Consider the following 13,959-nt stretch of genomic DNA (forward strand, 5'->3'; position numbering starts at 1 on the left):
TAGAAGTTTGAGAAAATTATAATGATTATATGAGATAAAATAGTTTGATTTTGTGTAATCAAAACTAACCCTAAGAATTTCTCCCAACTGCCTCTTTATCTATAGAGAATAGATGGCGATCACCAACTATCAAAATACATATACCTAGCTGGCATCTATCTTGTGGTTTATTTCTACTATCATCATTAAGCACTTTGATTAGCAACTCTATTTTGCAAGGCTGTAGTTCCTCAATCTACCTTTTACCTTATTCATAAAAGATTGCCAAAAAAAATTACCCTTTGTATACTAATCTCATATCCACCATGGTCGGTCTCAAATTATAGCACCAAAGCTACCATAATTATTTTGTTCCCTTTTTTTTTTATTATTATTATTCATAGCGGAATGGGAGGATCTTATACGGTAACAACACGAACTCTATTCAATAGGTCATTTTATTCATCACTTTTTCATCGTACATCAAACAATTACATAATTAATTATTTTTATTCATTTATTTCATGTCATGCTAAGAAATAATGAAAACATAATTAAAAAGATGAATATTTTTTTAGAGTAATTTTACATATCAGTCACTGTAGACACTTTACACTTATAATTTTTTTTATAGAGTGTGAGAATATTTTTTATAAAATGTAGAAATATTTTTTATAAGATTTAAGATATGAGGTGGTGAATAGTGATTTTTTTTTTTTTTTAATCATCTATACCATATATGGGTCGACCAAGGTCATTGGGCTTGCGTGGTCAAGGGCCCAATTACGATAGAAATGGTATTGGGTTAGCAGACTACAATTCAAACACTATTTTCTCATTTGACCCGTCAGTTGTAACTCTGGCGGACCCACCACAGACTGGAGCGAAAATATCATGACATTGACAAAGCGCCTCCTTCCTAATCACCACACCAAACCAATAGGCTACACCTACACATTCGCAGCCTTTCACGCCAAGAAGTCCGGCACCCGATTCTTCCCAAACTGTTCTTCTTCCCATCTATGTACGTACACATATAATCCTACCCCACCTGCAGGTAGAGCGACCCATCCTCCATGGATTCACTCTCCTCCGTCTCGCCTTCCATTGTTCTCCCTCCCACCAGTGACCCCTTCCGCCTCCGCAGCCGCCGGCGACTCTCCGTGGCTCCTCTCTCCGCTTCCCACAGCCATGGCATCCGTCGTCTTTTTTCCTCCTCTTCTTCTTCTTCTTCTTATTTCGTCGGCGTCTCGTACTCTCCAGAACCTCCCAGAAGGAGAATTATTCAAGTTTCTTTTAGTCTGAGAGGTGGAGCTGCGGAAGAAGAAGAAGACGCCGACGGAAGAGAGGATGTGGAGAGAGCGCTTCACCTGGACGGTACCATTCCTGGAACTTCGGATGAGTTCGTAAAGCGGATGTCGTCGCGTGCCTACGACATGCGTAGACACCTCCACCAGACCTTCGATAGCAGCAGCTATGATGGTATTGCTTCCTTCTTCTTTATTCTGATTATAGTGGGTAGCTCCAGCTGCTGCTCCTGATCGTGATTTTTTCTGTTCCGTGTTAATTGGTTGGATTGCAATGCTTTTCCCTGGGCGTTCGACGGGAATCATTTATAACCATTTAAACATAATTAGGGCCATAACTCTTTCTGGATCCCCTTCTCGATGTGATGAGTTTTGATCTTTCATAATGTATTTTGCTCCTTTACAGCTGGTCAAAGAGTGCGTCTTGTTTTAATAAATAATTTTTTTTATTAATATCAATAGAAGAATAGGGAAAAAAGCCCAAGCACATGGAACAAGAGAAAACACCTTGAACAGCTACTCAAAGAGTGTTTATCGTGTTTTACCATGAAATCTGCAACCTTGTCGTTTAATTTGTTTCTCATCCTCCGTTTTCACCGTGTGAAATGTTCAATCTTCGTCAAGTCTCAGTACAGACCAAATTATGTAGCACTGTTGCATTGATCTCAATGCCTCACTCCCTTATAGTCAACGATATATCGCATTCATTTGGTTTTGTTATTTCTTCCCTTTAGCATTTATTGATTCACAAGGTTCCTTCATGCCGGAACCTTGTTTGTTCGGTCTTTGATTTTCAGATACCTGGATGTCTATGCATAAAATTTAGCTTTACATTCTTTCTCCTCGGTGTGTGTGATTTAAATTATATTGTCATTTGACATTTACAAAAAGTAAATGAATGGTTATTTTGACTAGAGGCGTTATTTTGAAACTTGTAAATTTAATGACTTATGCTCTTGAAAGGATGGTATACATGTTGCCAGAGTATAGAGAAATGCTGGCTGGCTGGCAGGCAGTAGAACCTCTCCATCCTGCTTTTGGAGATGTTAGTGCAGTTTCCAATGCCAAAGACGTGATCCTTGTGATGAATGCAATGCCTAGAAAGAAAAAAAGAAAGCACTTGCCTGGTGTGTCCGATGTGGGGTAGCTCTGATACTTAGTCTTAAGAGAGGATAACCTAGTATGTGCAGAATGGATTAGAATTTGAGAGTTTCGCCTTATTTGTTGGGCTATTTATAGTGGCGGGATGCCTTGATTCTTGGAAACTATGCATCTAAGGGAATCCCCCTTTTGCAGTTGTGGGTGTACTTAATGATTACCCTTGATACTTGCGCCCTTTGGTCAGATCGTATAAGGTGCTTTGTGCCATGTCCTGATTACATCACATTAAATATACATGCTCTGTGTTAACGTCTTGTTTTGTACGCTTTTGGGTCAGTTCCCAGCAATTCAGGTCTTCAAAGTTGGGCCTGCGAAAACGAAGAAAAAAGAAACTGTGAGAGGGTGCTCAGGGCGGCCTTGGGGCCGAGGAGTCTCCGATGTCAAAGTCAGTAGAGTATTTTGGAAGTTTGTAAATAATGAGAGAGTCCAAAGACCAAAGTCTTTTCATACCTGGAAATTGCTATTATACCAGGAGTCTAGGGGGGACAAATCGTGCCTGCCCCCGTGAAGCTCATGTCTTTTTTACTGTTCATTTTGTCAGAGTTCTTTAAATGCGGCATGCTTCTGCAACGGCGTCATTAATGTGACGTGTTGCTCGGGTAGTGGTGTCATTAATGCAGTGTATTTTCCCGATTTGTTTTACTCTATTGGTGTCTTCCGTGGTCAATCGATGTTCCCTTGTCAAAAGATCAAAGGTTCTCCATCTTTCCCGTTTCGTCTTGTATGGGTCCCCATGAACGGGATGCTGCCTAGTGACGTCAGGCCTGTCTGTCCCATCAACCATCATTGCTTACTTTCCCTTGCAAGCGAGTTGCTTCGTGGGCAAGTTTGGGCCCTAGGGCCGGGTATCGGGGCGAAACCCATTACTCTCGGCTGAGTGCCTAGTGGGCTTATGAGGGAGAAATCCCCTTACACTCTACATCCCTTTGAATACCCTTTCTACTTTGCTAGGTACTCTCATGTATACATAGTACCAAAATTCTTGGCCTCATCCGATTACCCCTTCCACTTCTCTAGGTACTCTCCTGAATATATATCTAATTATGCTCAAGTGTAACTCATGTACTGGACTATTAAACACATTGGCATCTTTTGTTGTATCCTAACCATTCAATCATCAATCATTTTGGTTGAGATATATCATTGTTACAGATCTCTCTCTCTCTCTCTCTCTCAAATGCAGTGTCCATTTATATCAAGTGTAAACTTGAGTATTCCAAATTTTACACATTCATTCATGGTTCACTGATGTTACATTGGTACATGTGGGGATATGCTTTATTTCTACAAGTCTCGCTGTTCTGTTCATATATGGTGTAATATTTTTTTTTTGTAAGTGTTTCTCAATTCTGGTCATTTGATTTTCGTACAGTACTGGAGGCCAACCCTTGGAGAGAAACTTCAAAGCCTGTTTATGTACTCACCCAGCGGGAAAACCAATTATGCACAATGAAAACCCGACGGAATCGCAGGTCTCCTTTGGTTTATTGTCCATCATTCTTTTGGATAGTTATTACTGTTGCACTGGATCAATTGTTTTGTTCTTTCTGTAACAGTGAAGTTGAAAGGGAGCTAGGGTTATTGTTTTCCAAGGGAGGAAAGTGGAGGTCCGGAATTGGAAATCAGCCCAAACAGTCAAGAACTGGGACAAAGTTTCAGATGCTTGTGGAGGATATTAGGGAGGGAGTGCTAGTAAGTGTAATAGCTTTGGTTTTTGAATAGTATATTTTGTTGGATTAGTATTCGTGAATGCAAATACATGAGCAAGACCCTATTATTTGTGGGTAACTGCAATATATTGTTTTAAGTCTACCATCACAGTCTCTGACACTAATTACCCACTTGCTTACCCACTTGGACCCTTTTGAAAAAGAAAGTCACTCTAGTCACTGCATCCCCTGCCACTTTCTGGTGTGAATAGTTCAATGCAGGTTAATATCTCTGGCATAGTAAAAATTTTTATTGGCGTTGCAGGTATTTGAAGATGAAAATGAAGCTGCGAAGTATTGTGACTTACTGCAAGGCGGAGGTCAAGGTTGTGAAGGTGTTGCAGAGATAGAAGCCTCCTCAGTAAGAACAAAGCAATCTTCAAATCTGACACTATATGATTCTTTATAATTAATAAGACTTTCTAAATTATCTGCAGGTTTTTGATCTTTGCCAAAAAATGAGGGCTCTTGCAGTTCTCTTCCGTCGTGGGAGGACTCCACCTCTACCTCAAAGCCTTGAGCTCAACCTGAAGGCACGGAAGCGGTCACTTGAAGACGCTGAGGATTTGCTATGAAGTTCCTGTAGTTCAAAGGAAGAATGTGTACAAGAAACTGTGCCATCAGCATTGAAGAATGAAACTTGATACTGTAATATAAGTTTTCTTAGCCGATAGAATATAGTCATTTGTAAGTGAATTATACAGCTCGAATGAAAATTGTATATTTTGGTTTATCTTCAAAGGTCATGATAATTCCATATCTTATGAACAAGTCAATGCTCTGCATACACGGGGTGCCGACATGATTGTCTGTTTCGTATCTTTTGGGCTGCATCTTGATCTCGTTGTTATGAACCCAATTACATTGGGCCAGGTTGATGGGCCTCCAACCCAATGCTATCTTTTATTTTAATTGATTGTTAAAGTTGTTAGTGGCCCATGGGTCTAGATAAGTGGCTCATGGCCTTTTTGCTGGTAGTTGTCTAATTAGGGGTTTCTTCTAGTACATGTAGAGGGAAGAGGGTAGTGAGGGTAGTGAGGGAGAAAGGGGGAAAAATATTATAAACTTGTGTTGTTTTCTTTTGGAAGGAATTGGAACCTCGAATATCCCAAGACATAGCTATTATCATTATCTTCCTTGTTCTTGATTCGTTTTTATTGTCTATATTACTGTTCTTTACCATTGGGTACTTAACAATTGGTATCAGCTAGCAATCGATTCTCATGGACGGGGTAAGATTTAACGAGGAGCAAACAAAGTTGCTTAAAAAGATTTTAGATAAGTTGTTGGAGGTGGAAGAAATAATGAAAAGATCGCAAGAAATTTGTAAGGGAATGCAGCAACGTTGTGTTGAGATAAAGTAGACTCTATGGAACTGGCAAGACGAAGAGGAGGAAGAAAATGGACCGAAAGATGAAGATGAACTCGTGGAGGAATACTGCTTGGTCTGGGAAGGCCATGCTGCGGAGGAGGGTGTAGAAAGGGCAACAGAGGTGGCAGAAATCGTCCCTGCTTCTTCTAATATTCAGAATCCAACTCTGAAATTAATTCATAACCCTAGACTCATTCGTCACCACCATATACCTCACCCAATATCCGAACCAACCCAAATAATAGGCCATCGACATCGTCTTTCTGCCCTTAACCTCCAAAAGGAAAACACTACAATATTCTCATTCTTCGGTTATGACCGATGCAGAAAATTCTTGGTGCAAACGTTAGAGTTAGAAAACGTCTTCAACCTCAGCGTACCGGTTCACTGGGATCCCGGGAAAGAACTTCTTGGCGTCTCGGATGGGCTGCTTGCAGTGACTGCAGCCATGCTCAAGCTTCAGGTGGCATCGGTGCTATCGATGGATGCCTTAATCAAAGTTCAGAACTCATTTGAGATCAAGAAATCCCAACAACCCACAGTCGAGGAGCAGTCCTTGATGATGGCGTGGCTTTGCAGGCTCTCAAGGGTGGGAGTGGTAGTAGGACATTTCCTCTCGTACCACTTCAACATCTCAAAAGGGGCAACGATTGCGCCTCAGCTATTTGTGAAAACGTCAATTAGAAGTGGTGTCAAAGGTCGACGAACTCTCCCATCTCTTATTCACACACATTTTGATTTTGCTAGAATGAGTGAACTCTTGCTTCGAGTGGGTGAACTGGGCATAGAAATAAAATTGAGTTCTAGCTCAGAATTGTTGTCTTTGGATGAATCGAGTATAGTTAAGGGTTTAGGATTTTGCATGATATGTGACTTGGCGTTGGGTGTGTGGGGTTTTGTTGGAGAATCGGTGATAAAGCAAAGAAGTGCGAGGGAATGGGATGAATCTACTGTTGAGATGGCAGAGGAGGGTAAAAATGTGCTCACCGAGGGCGTAGATTCGGATAGCAAGTCTGTTGTGATGCGTGCTTCGCAGCTGAAGAGAAGAGAATTGGATTGGGATGACAGCTTCGGTTATTTCATAAAAAAGAAACCCTTGGCTCCTCGGTTGCTTGACATTTTGCCCCATAAAATTATTTTTAGGCCTTTTGATAGAGGAAGGAAAAAAATAATGATGGAGGGAATCCCTTCCACCATGAAAACAGGTGTATGGTATGAGAGAGTTCCAGGTGTTTATCACTGTGGTTATCCCTCTTAGAAATCGTACGGGTCAGCTTCTTATTTGATTGTTCATCCTGAAGGAAATATACTTATAGACAACTCGAGATATGTGGAGAGACTTGCAAGTAATATTGATGAAGCTGGAGTTTCTGGTGCCACACTACAGGCCGTGAATCTAAGTGATGGAATCAAATTAAATCAGAATAGCTGCAGAAAGGTTTTCAAATGGGCAGTGAGACTGGCAGTTCTAGTGAACGATGCCAAGGTTGTGCACTTCCAACATGTTGGGGTTATTCATGGTTCGTTCGATAATGGATTGAAGACAAATAATATTCTGATCAATGAGCATTGGGTGGCAAGGTTGAGTGACGATGGGATGTCCATTATCTTGGAAGGAAGTGACAAATTTGAGACAAAAGGAATTAAAAACTGGGGTGCAGCTCGTAAGATGTTTGATGAAATACTCAAGAGAGGAAACCGAATCAAGGTCATTAAAGCTATTCCTATACTTGGTTTATTTTTTGGTGGGATGGTCCTCAATCAGTTTGGCTTGTTTGGAAATCTTACTGATGTGAAAGTTCTGCCTAAGTGGGATATTTCTTTGTTGTTCGAGAATGGCTTGGAGCTTTCATTGGCACGCCTGAAGGCTCTTGCAAAACTTATCTTGCGCCGGATTTGGTCAACTGCAGAAGCATTGATGATGGAGTAGTGGTGGGTGCGGCTCTCTCTCAATCTTTCCCAACTTTTGTTTTGCAGTTTCTTGCATCAAAGGGAAAGTTCCTGCTCAAACGAGTTTTCAATGCTGTTGTAGAAGCCAGAAGCTCAGAGGCTTTTGTTGCTCTCTACGTACTTATTGTTGCTGGAATTTTTATATCACCCAGGAGTTGGGCTTCAGTGTATACGCTGGGAGCTTTCTTAGGGACCTCCATTAGTTTGCAGCTTCATTTTCGAGAGTGGCCAGAGTTGGTATCACTTTTGGCAAGTTTGACCACCATTAAGACATTGATCCTAACTGCAGTAGGCATAATAAATGCCACTTTATCAGATGCCACTTTGAGCATAATAAATTACAATGTCAAAGCACATATAGGTAAATCCACCAAGGGAGCATTCAAGTATCGGCTTGCTTTTTCAGCATCAGTATCATCCCTTGGTTACAGCACTTACGTTGTCTCGAGGAAAACAGACAAGTCTAGTTCTACCATATCAATGGTATACACATTAGAAGGAAGTGAAGATAGTACCATAGAAGTGGGGCAAGGCAATTTGAGCATCAAAATTTCAACCTGGACAAGGTTCTTTAAAGGAGGGGATATTGTTATGAACCCAATTACATTGGGCCAGGTTGATGGGCCTCCAACCCAATGCTATCTTTTATTTTAATTAATTGTTAAAGTTGTTAGTGGCCCATGGGTCTAGATAAGTGGCCCATGGCCTTTTTGCTGGTAGTTGTCGAATTAGGGGTTTCTTCTAGTACATGTAGAGGGAAGAGGGTAGTGAGGGAGAAAGGGGGAAAAATATTATAAACTTCTGTTGTTTTCTTTTGGGAGGAATTGGGACCTCGAATATCTCAAGACGTAGCTATTATCATTATCTTCCTTGTTCTTGATTCCTTTTTATTGTCTATATTACTGTTCTTTACCATTGGGTACTTAACACTCGTCTTTTAAGCTTCACAATGCTCTGCATAGAATGTTAGGTGCTTGTCCGCAGGTGGGCTCGAATGAATATCAGAGGGCTGCCCGATCGTCAGGAGAGAGGTTTCTTGAGAAGTGGAAAGTCGAACCTGGGCGGATGGGGCTGCCAAGGTTTAGGTGGGAAGCCTCGAGGGAAATATGTAGAAAATATTGAACATAACGCTTTCTTTTGGGAATTATTGTTAAATCCAAACAAGTTTAATGCCATAAGGTCCACATCAATGTTTTAAATTCAAAACTATGGTCCACCGCTGAATAATATTTGAGAACTTTTCTTTTCTGTTTATGATAAATTATTTGAAGGCTTCATAGCAAAAAGAACAGAGATGAGCAACAACTACCACTATACAGGCTTTTGGATTATAATTTTACTCGACTTACATTTTATTTGATTTTGGTTTATGTATTCAGTTTGTAATAAGATGAAATGAGTTGAGAAGAGTTGTAAAAACAAACGAGACAATTTCTAAGTTACAGATGCTAAGACTCATTTTCAATTTTAGTAACCAACTTTAATTGAGCAAAGCCATTTAAGATTGACGGAAAAGTTTTAAAACCCAAAACTTAAATTTAACAGGGCATTTTTTCTATTATCAAATGTGTGGTCTATGGATGATGAGTAGAATAATTCAATTAGTTTAAGAAGAATAAAACAAAAATATTCAAAATTAAAAATTAAAAAGAATAAAAAAAGTGTAGTGTGTGGTATGTGGGGATAATGAGTAACAAAACTCCCTTAAGCTCTATGGTTGTGCCTTTATAACCCATGCCCCTTGCATTCCCTTCATACTTTGTATTTTTTTTCATCACTTGTTTAGAGAAACTAGAGAGCTTTTGAGGCTGATTTCTGGCAGTCGATTATCATGACTCAACATTCATGTATTTTGTTCTTTGTTGAGTCTAATTTGTGTTAGTACATGTTGGATAATTATTCATAGAGTATTGATTGGTGAAAGTTTGGTTTGAACATGCAAAGCTCACAGTGGAGACAGTTTTTGTGTTTGTGTGAAACTTTGATATTTTGATGAAGTTTTTGGTGAAATCTTGGGTAGATCTTGATATGGTGAAGTGTTAACATGTTAATATGCAAGTTTTGTTTGGATTTATAGCAATGTTAATATTTTTATAAAATAGTTTTGCATGATTTTGGAAAGTTAAAAACTGGATGACTCAAAATAGTTTCTTTTTTTGTGAAGTTGTGATCTTTGGTTATGAAAACTTGATCTAATGGCTTTGATCTTCATATATGATGTTCTTGAGACTTTAATCTATGTATTAAGAGTTTATGTTTGAAGGATATTGATTTAGATCTTTGATGAAATGATTTTATACATGCAAGAGTTTGTTTAGGACTTGATCTAGAGCCTCTCATGTATGAGTTATGTTTTAATGAAATTTTTGTCATGTGGTGCTAGATTTAATTCTTAGTTCAACTTAGAACTTGAATATGAGGTATTTGGTTATATTTCTTGAAGTTGTGTTTCTTGAAAATCAAGGATCTAGTGTTTTTGGTTTCAAGTCAAAAGCATGATATACATGGTTTTGATGTTTTACTGCAAGCTGATTATGTATGCTGTATTTTTATGATTTTGGTTGTTTAATCAAGCATTATATCACTTATATTTGAATTATCAACATGTTAGGAGTGTAATTAAGGACTTTTGGGTCCTTGAAGTTGATTTGAAAAGCATTAGACCAAGAACATCAAAAGTTGATTCTATTTTACCTAAACTTGGTGTTTTAGCATTTTTATTGATGTAGCAAGTTTAAGATTTTTATAAAATGTGTATTTTTATATCTTAGCATGATTTTAGAACCTAGGATAAGATTTTTTAAATGTTGCAAAAATTGGTTTAAGCATGTTAGTTAATGATTGGTCAAATTGCAACAAAAATCAAGTTTTTGACCTTTATATGTGAATCGACCTAAGCATAGTTCTCCTAGTTTTCTTGTGTTTTAAATCTTTCTGATTAGATATTTGGCTTTAGGAAAAAGTCTACATGAGGAATGTAAAGTTTGGTAAGATTTGGAGTTAGCATGTAAAATCCTTATTTTATAGGTAAAATTGTAGTTTTCCATAAGTAGAGGTGTAACTTTGCAATTTTAGCCATAAGTCAATAAAGTTTTGTGTTTCTAAGTATTTAGTGAGATATTCTAACCCTTAGAAATATCTCGTTTCAATTCACACTTTTTCACACTACACTTTACATAATGCTAAATCAAAGTAAGTAAGCCTCTACTTACTCTAGAAAACACAAAAGTTTATAAACAAAGAAGAGGAAAATAGTGGTGTGATGCTCACTGAGAGAGAGAGGGAGAACCAACTGTGATGGTGGTGGCTGGGTGAGTCGAGTTCAACGACGGCAAACTGGAGGATCCCTCTAAACCATCAATGGTGAGACACAAAGAGAGAGAGAGAGAGAGAGAGAGATTTATTTGGTGCTTCACACCGAGAAATGGCAAGGCAGAGGGAGGGAGTGGTCAATGTGGTTAACCGAGGGAGGAGGAGACAAGCGTCTGAGTTCATGTGGCTGGATCAGCAATTTCTATGGTTGCCGAGAGGTGTTCCGACTTCCTTTGTGGTGGTTGACAATGGTAGAACGAAATAGCCAGGTGTTATTTGATTATTCATAGCAAAAGGAGGGAAAAAAACGGCGGAGGAGAGAAGAGCACTTACCGACGGTGTCCTCTTGATTATTTCAATGAAGCGAGTGTTTTGATTTGTCAAGAGGAAGATTGTGGTCATGTTATGGGGAAAGCTAAGCTAATGTTGTGTTGAATAAGAATTTGCTTTCACTGGGGGTTCTGGCCTCAGTAGTATTGTTGGTTTGCTGAAGGGAATATTGTGAGGGAAAAAGAGAGGATATATGTGAGGGTTTCATGCTTGTAAAATCATGGCTAGAATTTTTTGAAAATTTTTTAGACAATAAAACAAATCCTCTCAAGAGAAAAAAAAAAAAGGCGTGAAGAGGGGTGAAAAAATAAACCAAAAATATACTCAGATCCTTAAAAATGGATTTTAAAATAATAATAATAACAACAACAACAACAATAATAATAATAATAATTCTAAACCCTAATTTAGGACCCATATGTTACACTACCACTTCTAGTTTAATCACTCTAAAGTGGACAAGGGAGTGTCATTAGAATATTCTCCCATCACAGAATCGGGGTCGTGTCATAGAGTCATTTTTAATCTACAACCTGAAAACTATGTGAACTATAAAATGTTTCATGTAACCATGTACTTATGCTCAATATGAAGTAGATGCATCATGTATCCAGCTTGAAAGAATTAAAACATTCAGATACATAAACATAAACAAACTCTTGATGATTCAATATGGCATATACAACTCGAATAGGAAACTAATCATGTTATTCAACCCAAGATTCTAGCATGTATCAACCGATCATGTTATAAAGAACATCAAGTTTGTAGACATCACAATCAAACATGTTATTATCGATAGGCAATAAAAAACAATAGCAAGATGCAAAGTTTACACAAGAACAGAAATACATTATCCAAGGGTAAGTCAGTGGCTAACTTACTAAGCTTCCAATGTATTCAATGATCAAACAAGCTAAAATTGTATGTACTAAACAAGGTTCTCAAAATCAAAGCACTAAACTAAGTGTGTGATTCGTGTATCAATGGTTTAGACTTCCTAACCCTAATCAGTTATAAGCCCTTTTTGTGATTTTCATAAACAGATACACACATGTCATGACCCAAGGGTCGAATAATATCAACCCTCCATATCCTTGTGTGAAACCCTAGTAATCGAGTTGTGTGTGTATTGACAAGTGTGGTTTCACTCAAACAAACCTTAGTAGCCGAAAAGTGCATAGAACTCAAGATTGTGCTTAGCACTAAATAAAACTCCTCATGAAACCCTATTTATGGTTGAAAACTCTTTAAACATCCAAAAGATTCCTCCTTACTTATCTTGCCATCAAAAACTCAATTTTGAAGAAAAGCTCTAAGGGATAACCATACTCAAATTTGGATTTCGAGCATGGTGTGTCCCCTCCGTGGCCAAACCTAACACGCAATCACTTCGAAGGTGTTTCTTACCAAATCACAACACTTCCTTTTGTTCCTACAACCAAAACCTTCCAAAGCTTCTTTTGTTACCATGCCAAGCTCCACCAAGAATATATCCTTGAATCTTATTTCTTTGCTTGCAAGAGGTTGGTGTTTGGATGGAGAGGAAATTTGAGAACTTCTCCTAGGGTATGAGTGAGATAGAGAGGAAAGAAATGGGAGAAAAACTGAAAATGACCCTTGAACTTCCTCTTCCAAATTGGGTCATCTTACCTCCACTCATTCTCTCTCTTATCACTTGTTTTGCTGGGAAGTGAAAAGCCATGAGAAATCTCTTGCATGGGTGCCAAGTGGTCCTTTCTTCTTGCCCTAGCCGAACATCCATTTTGTCCCTTACTCTCCCTATTTCAGAAACCCAAGAAGCTTCTGCATTATTTACATGTGGCATGTGTCTCTTCGGTTTTCCAAAATTTCCCTCATGATTGCTTCTTCTAGAACCTCAAACATCATATGCATGCTTTCCAAGTGTCATGGCCAAATGCCTTTTCCTTTCTCTTGATTATTTTCCTCTCTTGGCACCTTAAAGGACTCTTATGATGAAGGACAAGTGGTGCCTCCCTCTATGGCCAAAACCCTAAAGTCCCTTCATCAAATATCCTTCTAGAAACCCTCAAGATCACATGCATGTTTCCCAAGTGGCATGGTCGAGTGTCACAACCTTCTCTTGGAAACTTAAAAGCCTTCATTGCATGAAGGAAAAGTGGTGCTTCCCACTATGGTTGAAACCATAATATTTCATTATCACAAGATCCTTCTAGAAACTCTAATGGCCTTATGCATGCTCGCCTAGTGGTATGGCCGGAACCCTCTCATCCTTCTTTCTTCATCATCATTACTCTTTCTAGAAACCCTAAAAGGCACCTTGCATGTTTGCCAAGTGGCATGTCTCTTGGTAAAACCGACACTCCCTTTTCCTATGCATCTAATGATTGTCCCTTGGAAAACCAAAGGTTTTCCCTCAATTAGAACTAAATCTCAACCTCAAGATTCTAGCTTGGCTAGGGTATCACAGTATAGAAAGAAGTGAAGATCCTCATTGTATTGGAATAAAGTTGGAGAAAACAAGGTGATTGGACTAGAAGTCCTACAAGAGTTAAAGGACTAGATTCTAGTGATCAGGGAAAGAATGAGGACGATGCAGACTCGACAAAAGACTTGTACTAACAACAGGAGAAGAAATCTAAATTTGAAAAGCAAGTGAGGGTAATTGGGCAAGCAACGGACAAGTAAAGACGCAGCAGGCAATGGGTGAGTAATGTGTAACGAGTGCATTTAAGGGCGAGCAACGGACAACAACATGAGAAAGTTGTAGTACCCAGAAATAGCATGAGTACTCATAAAGTGGTGGGTAACCTCACAAGACTATACTCAAACGGCGACATTTCTACATGGAGCGTGC

General features: G+C 38.9%; 1 protein-coding gene across 1 annotated transcript; it reads left to right on the forward strand.

Annotated features, from left to right (window-relative positions):
* Positions 1-896: 896 nt before the first annotated feature.
* Positions 897-4,918, forward strand: LOC108999648. Its single transcript, XM_018976553.2, has 5 exons — positions 897-1,461; positions 3,820-3,919; positions 4,004-4,139; positions 4,422-4,517; positions 4,594-4,918. Exons 1-5 carry the CDS (start codon positions 1,056-1,058, stop codon positions 4,729-4,731), a joined length of 876 nt encoding a protein of 291 aa, XP_018832098.1. The 5' UTR covers positions 897-1,055; the 3' UTR covers positions 4,732-4,918.
* The last annotated feature ends 9,041 nt before the right edge of the window (positions 4,919-13,959 follow it).

This window comes from Juglans regia, chromosome 11 (genome assembly GCF_001411555.2).
Source record: "Juglans regia cultivar Chandler chromosome 11, Walnut 2.0, whole genome shotgun sequence".
Taxonomy (NCBI): Eukaryota; Viridiplantae; Streptophyta; class Magnoliopsida; order Fagales; family Juglandaceae; genus Juglans; species Juglans regia.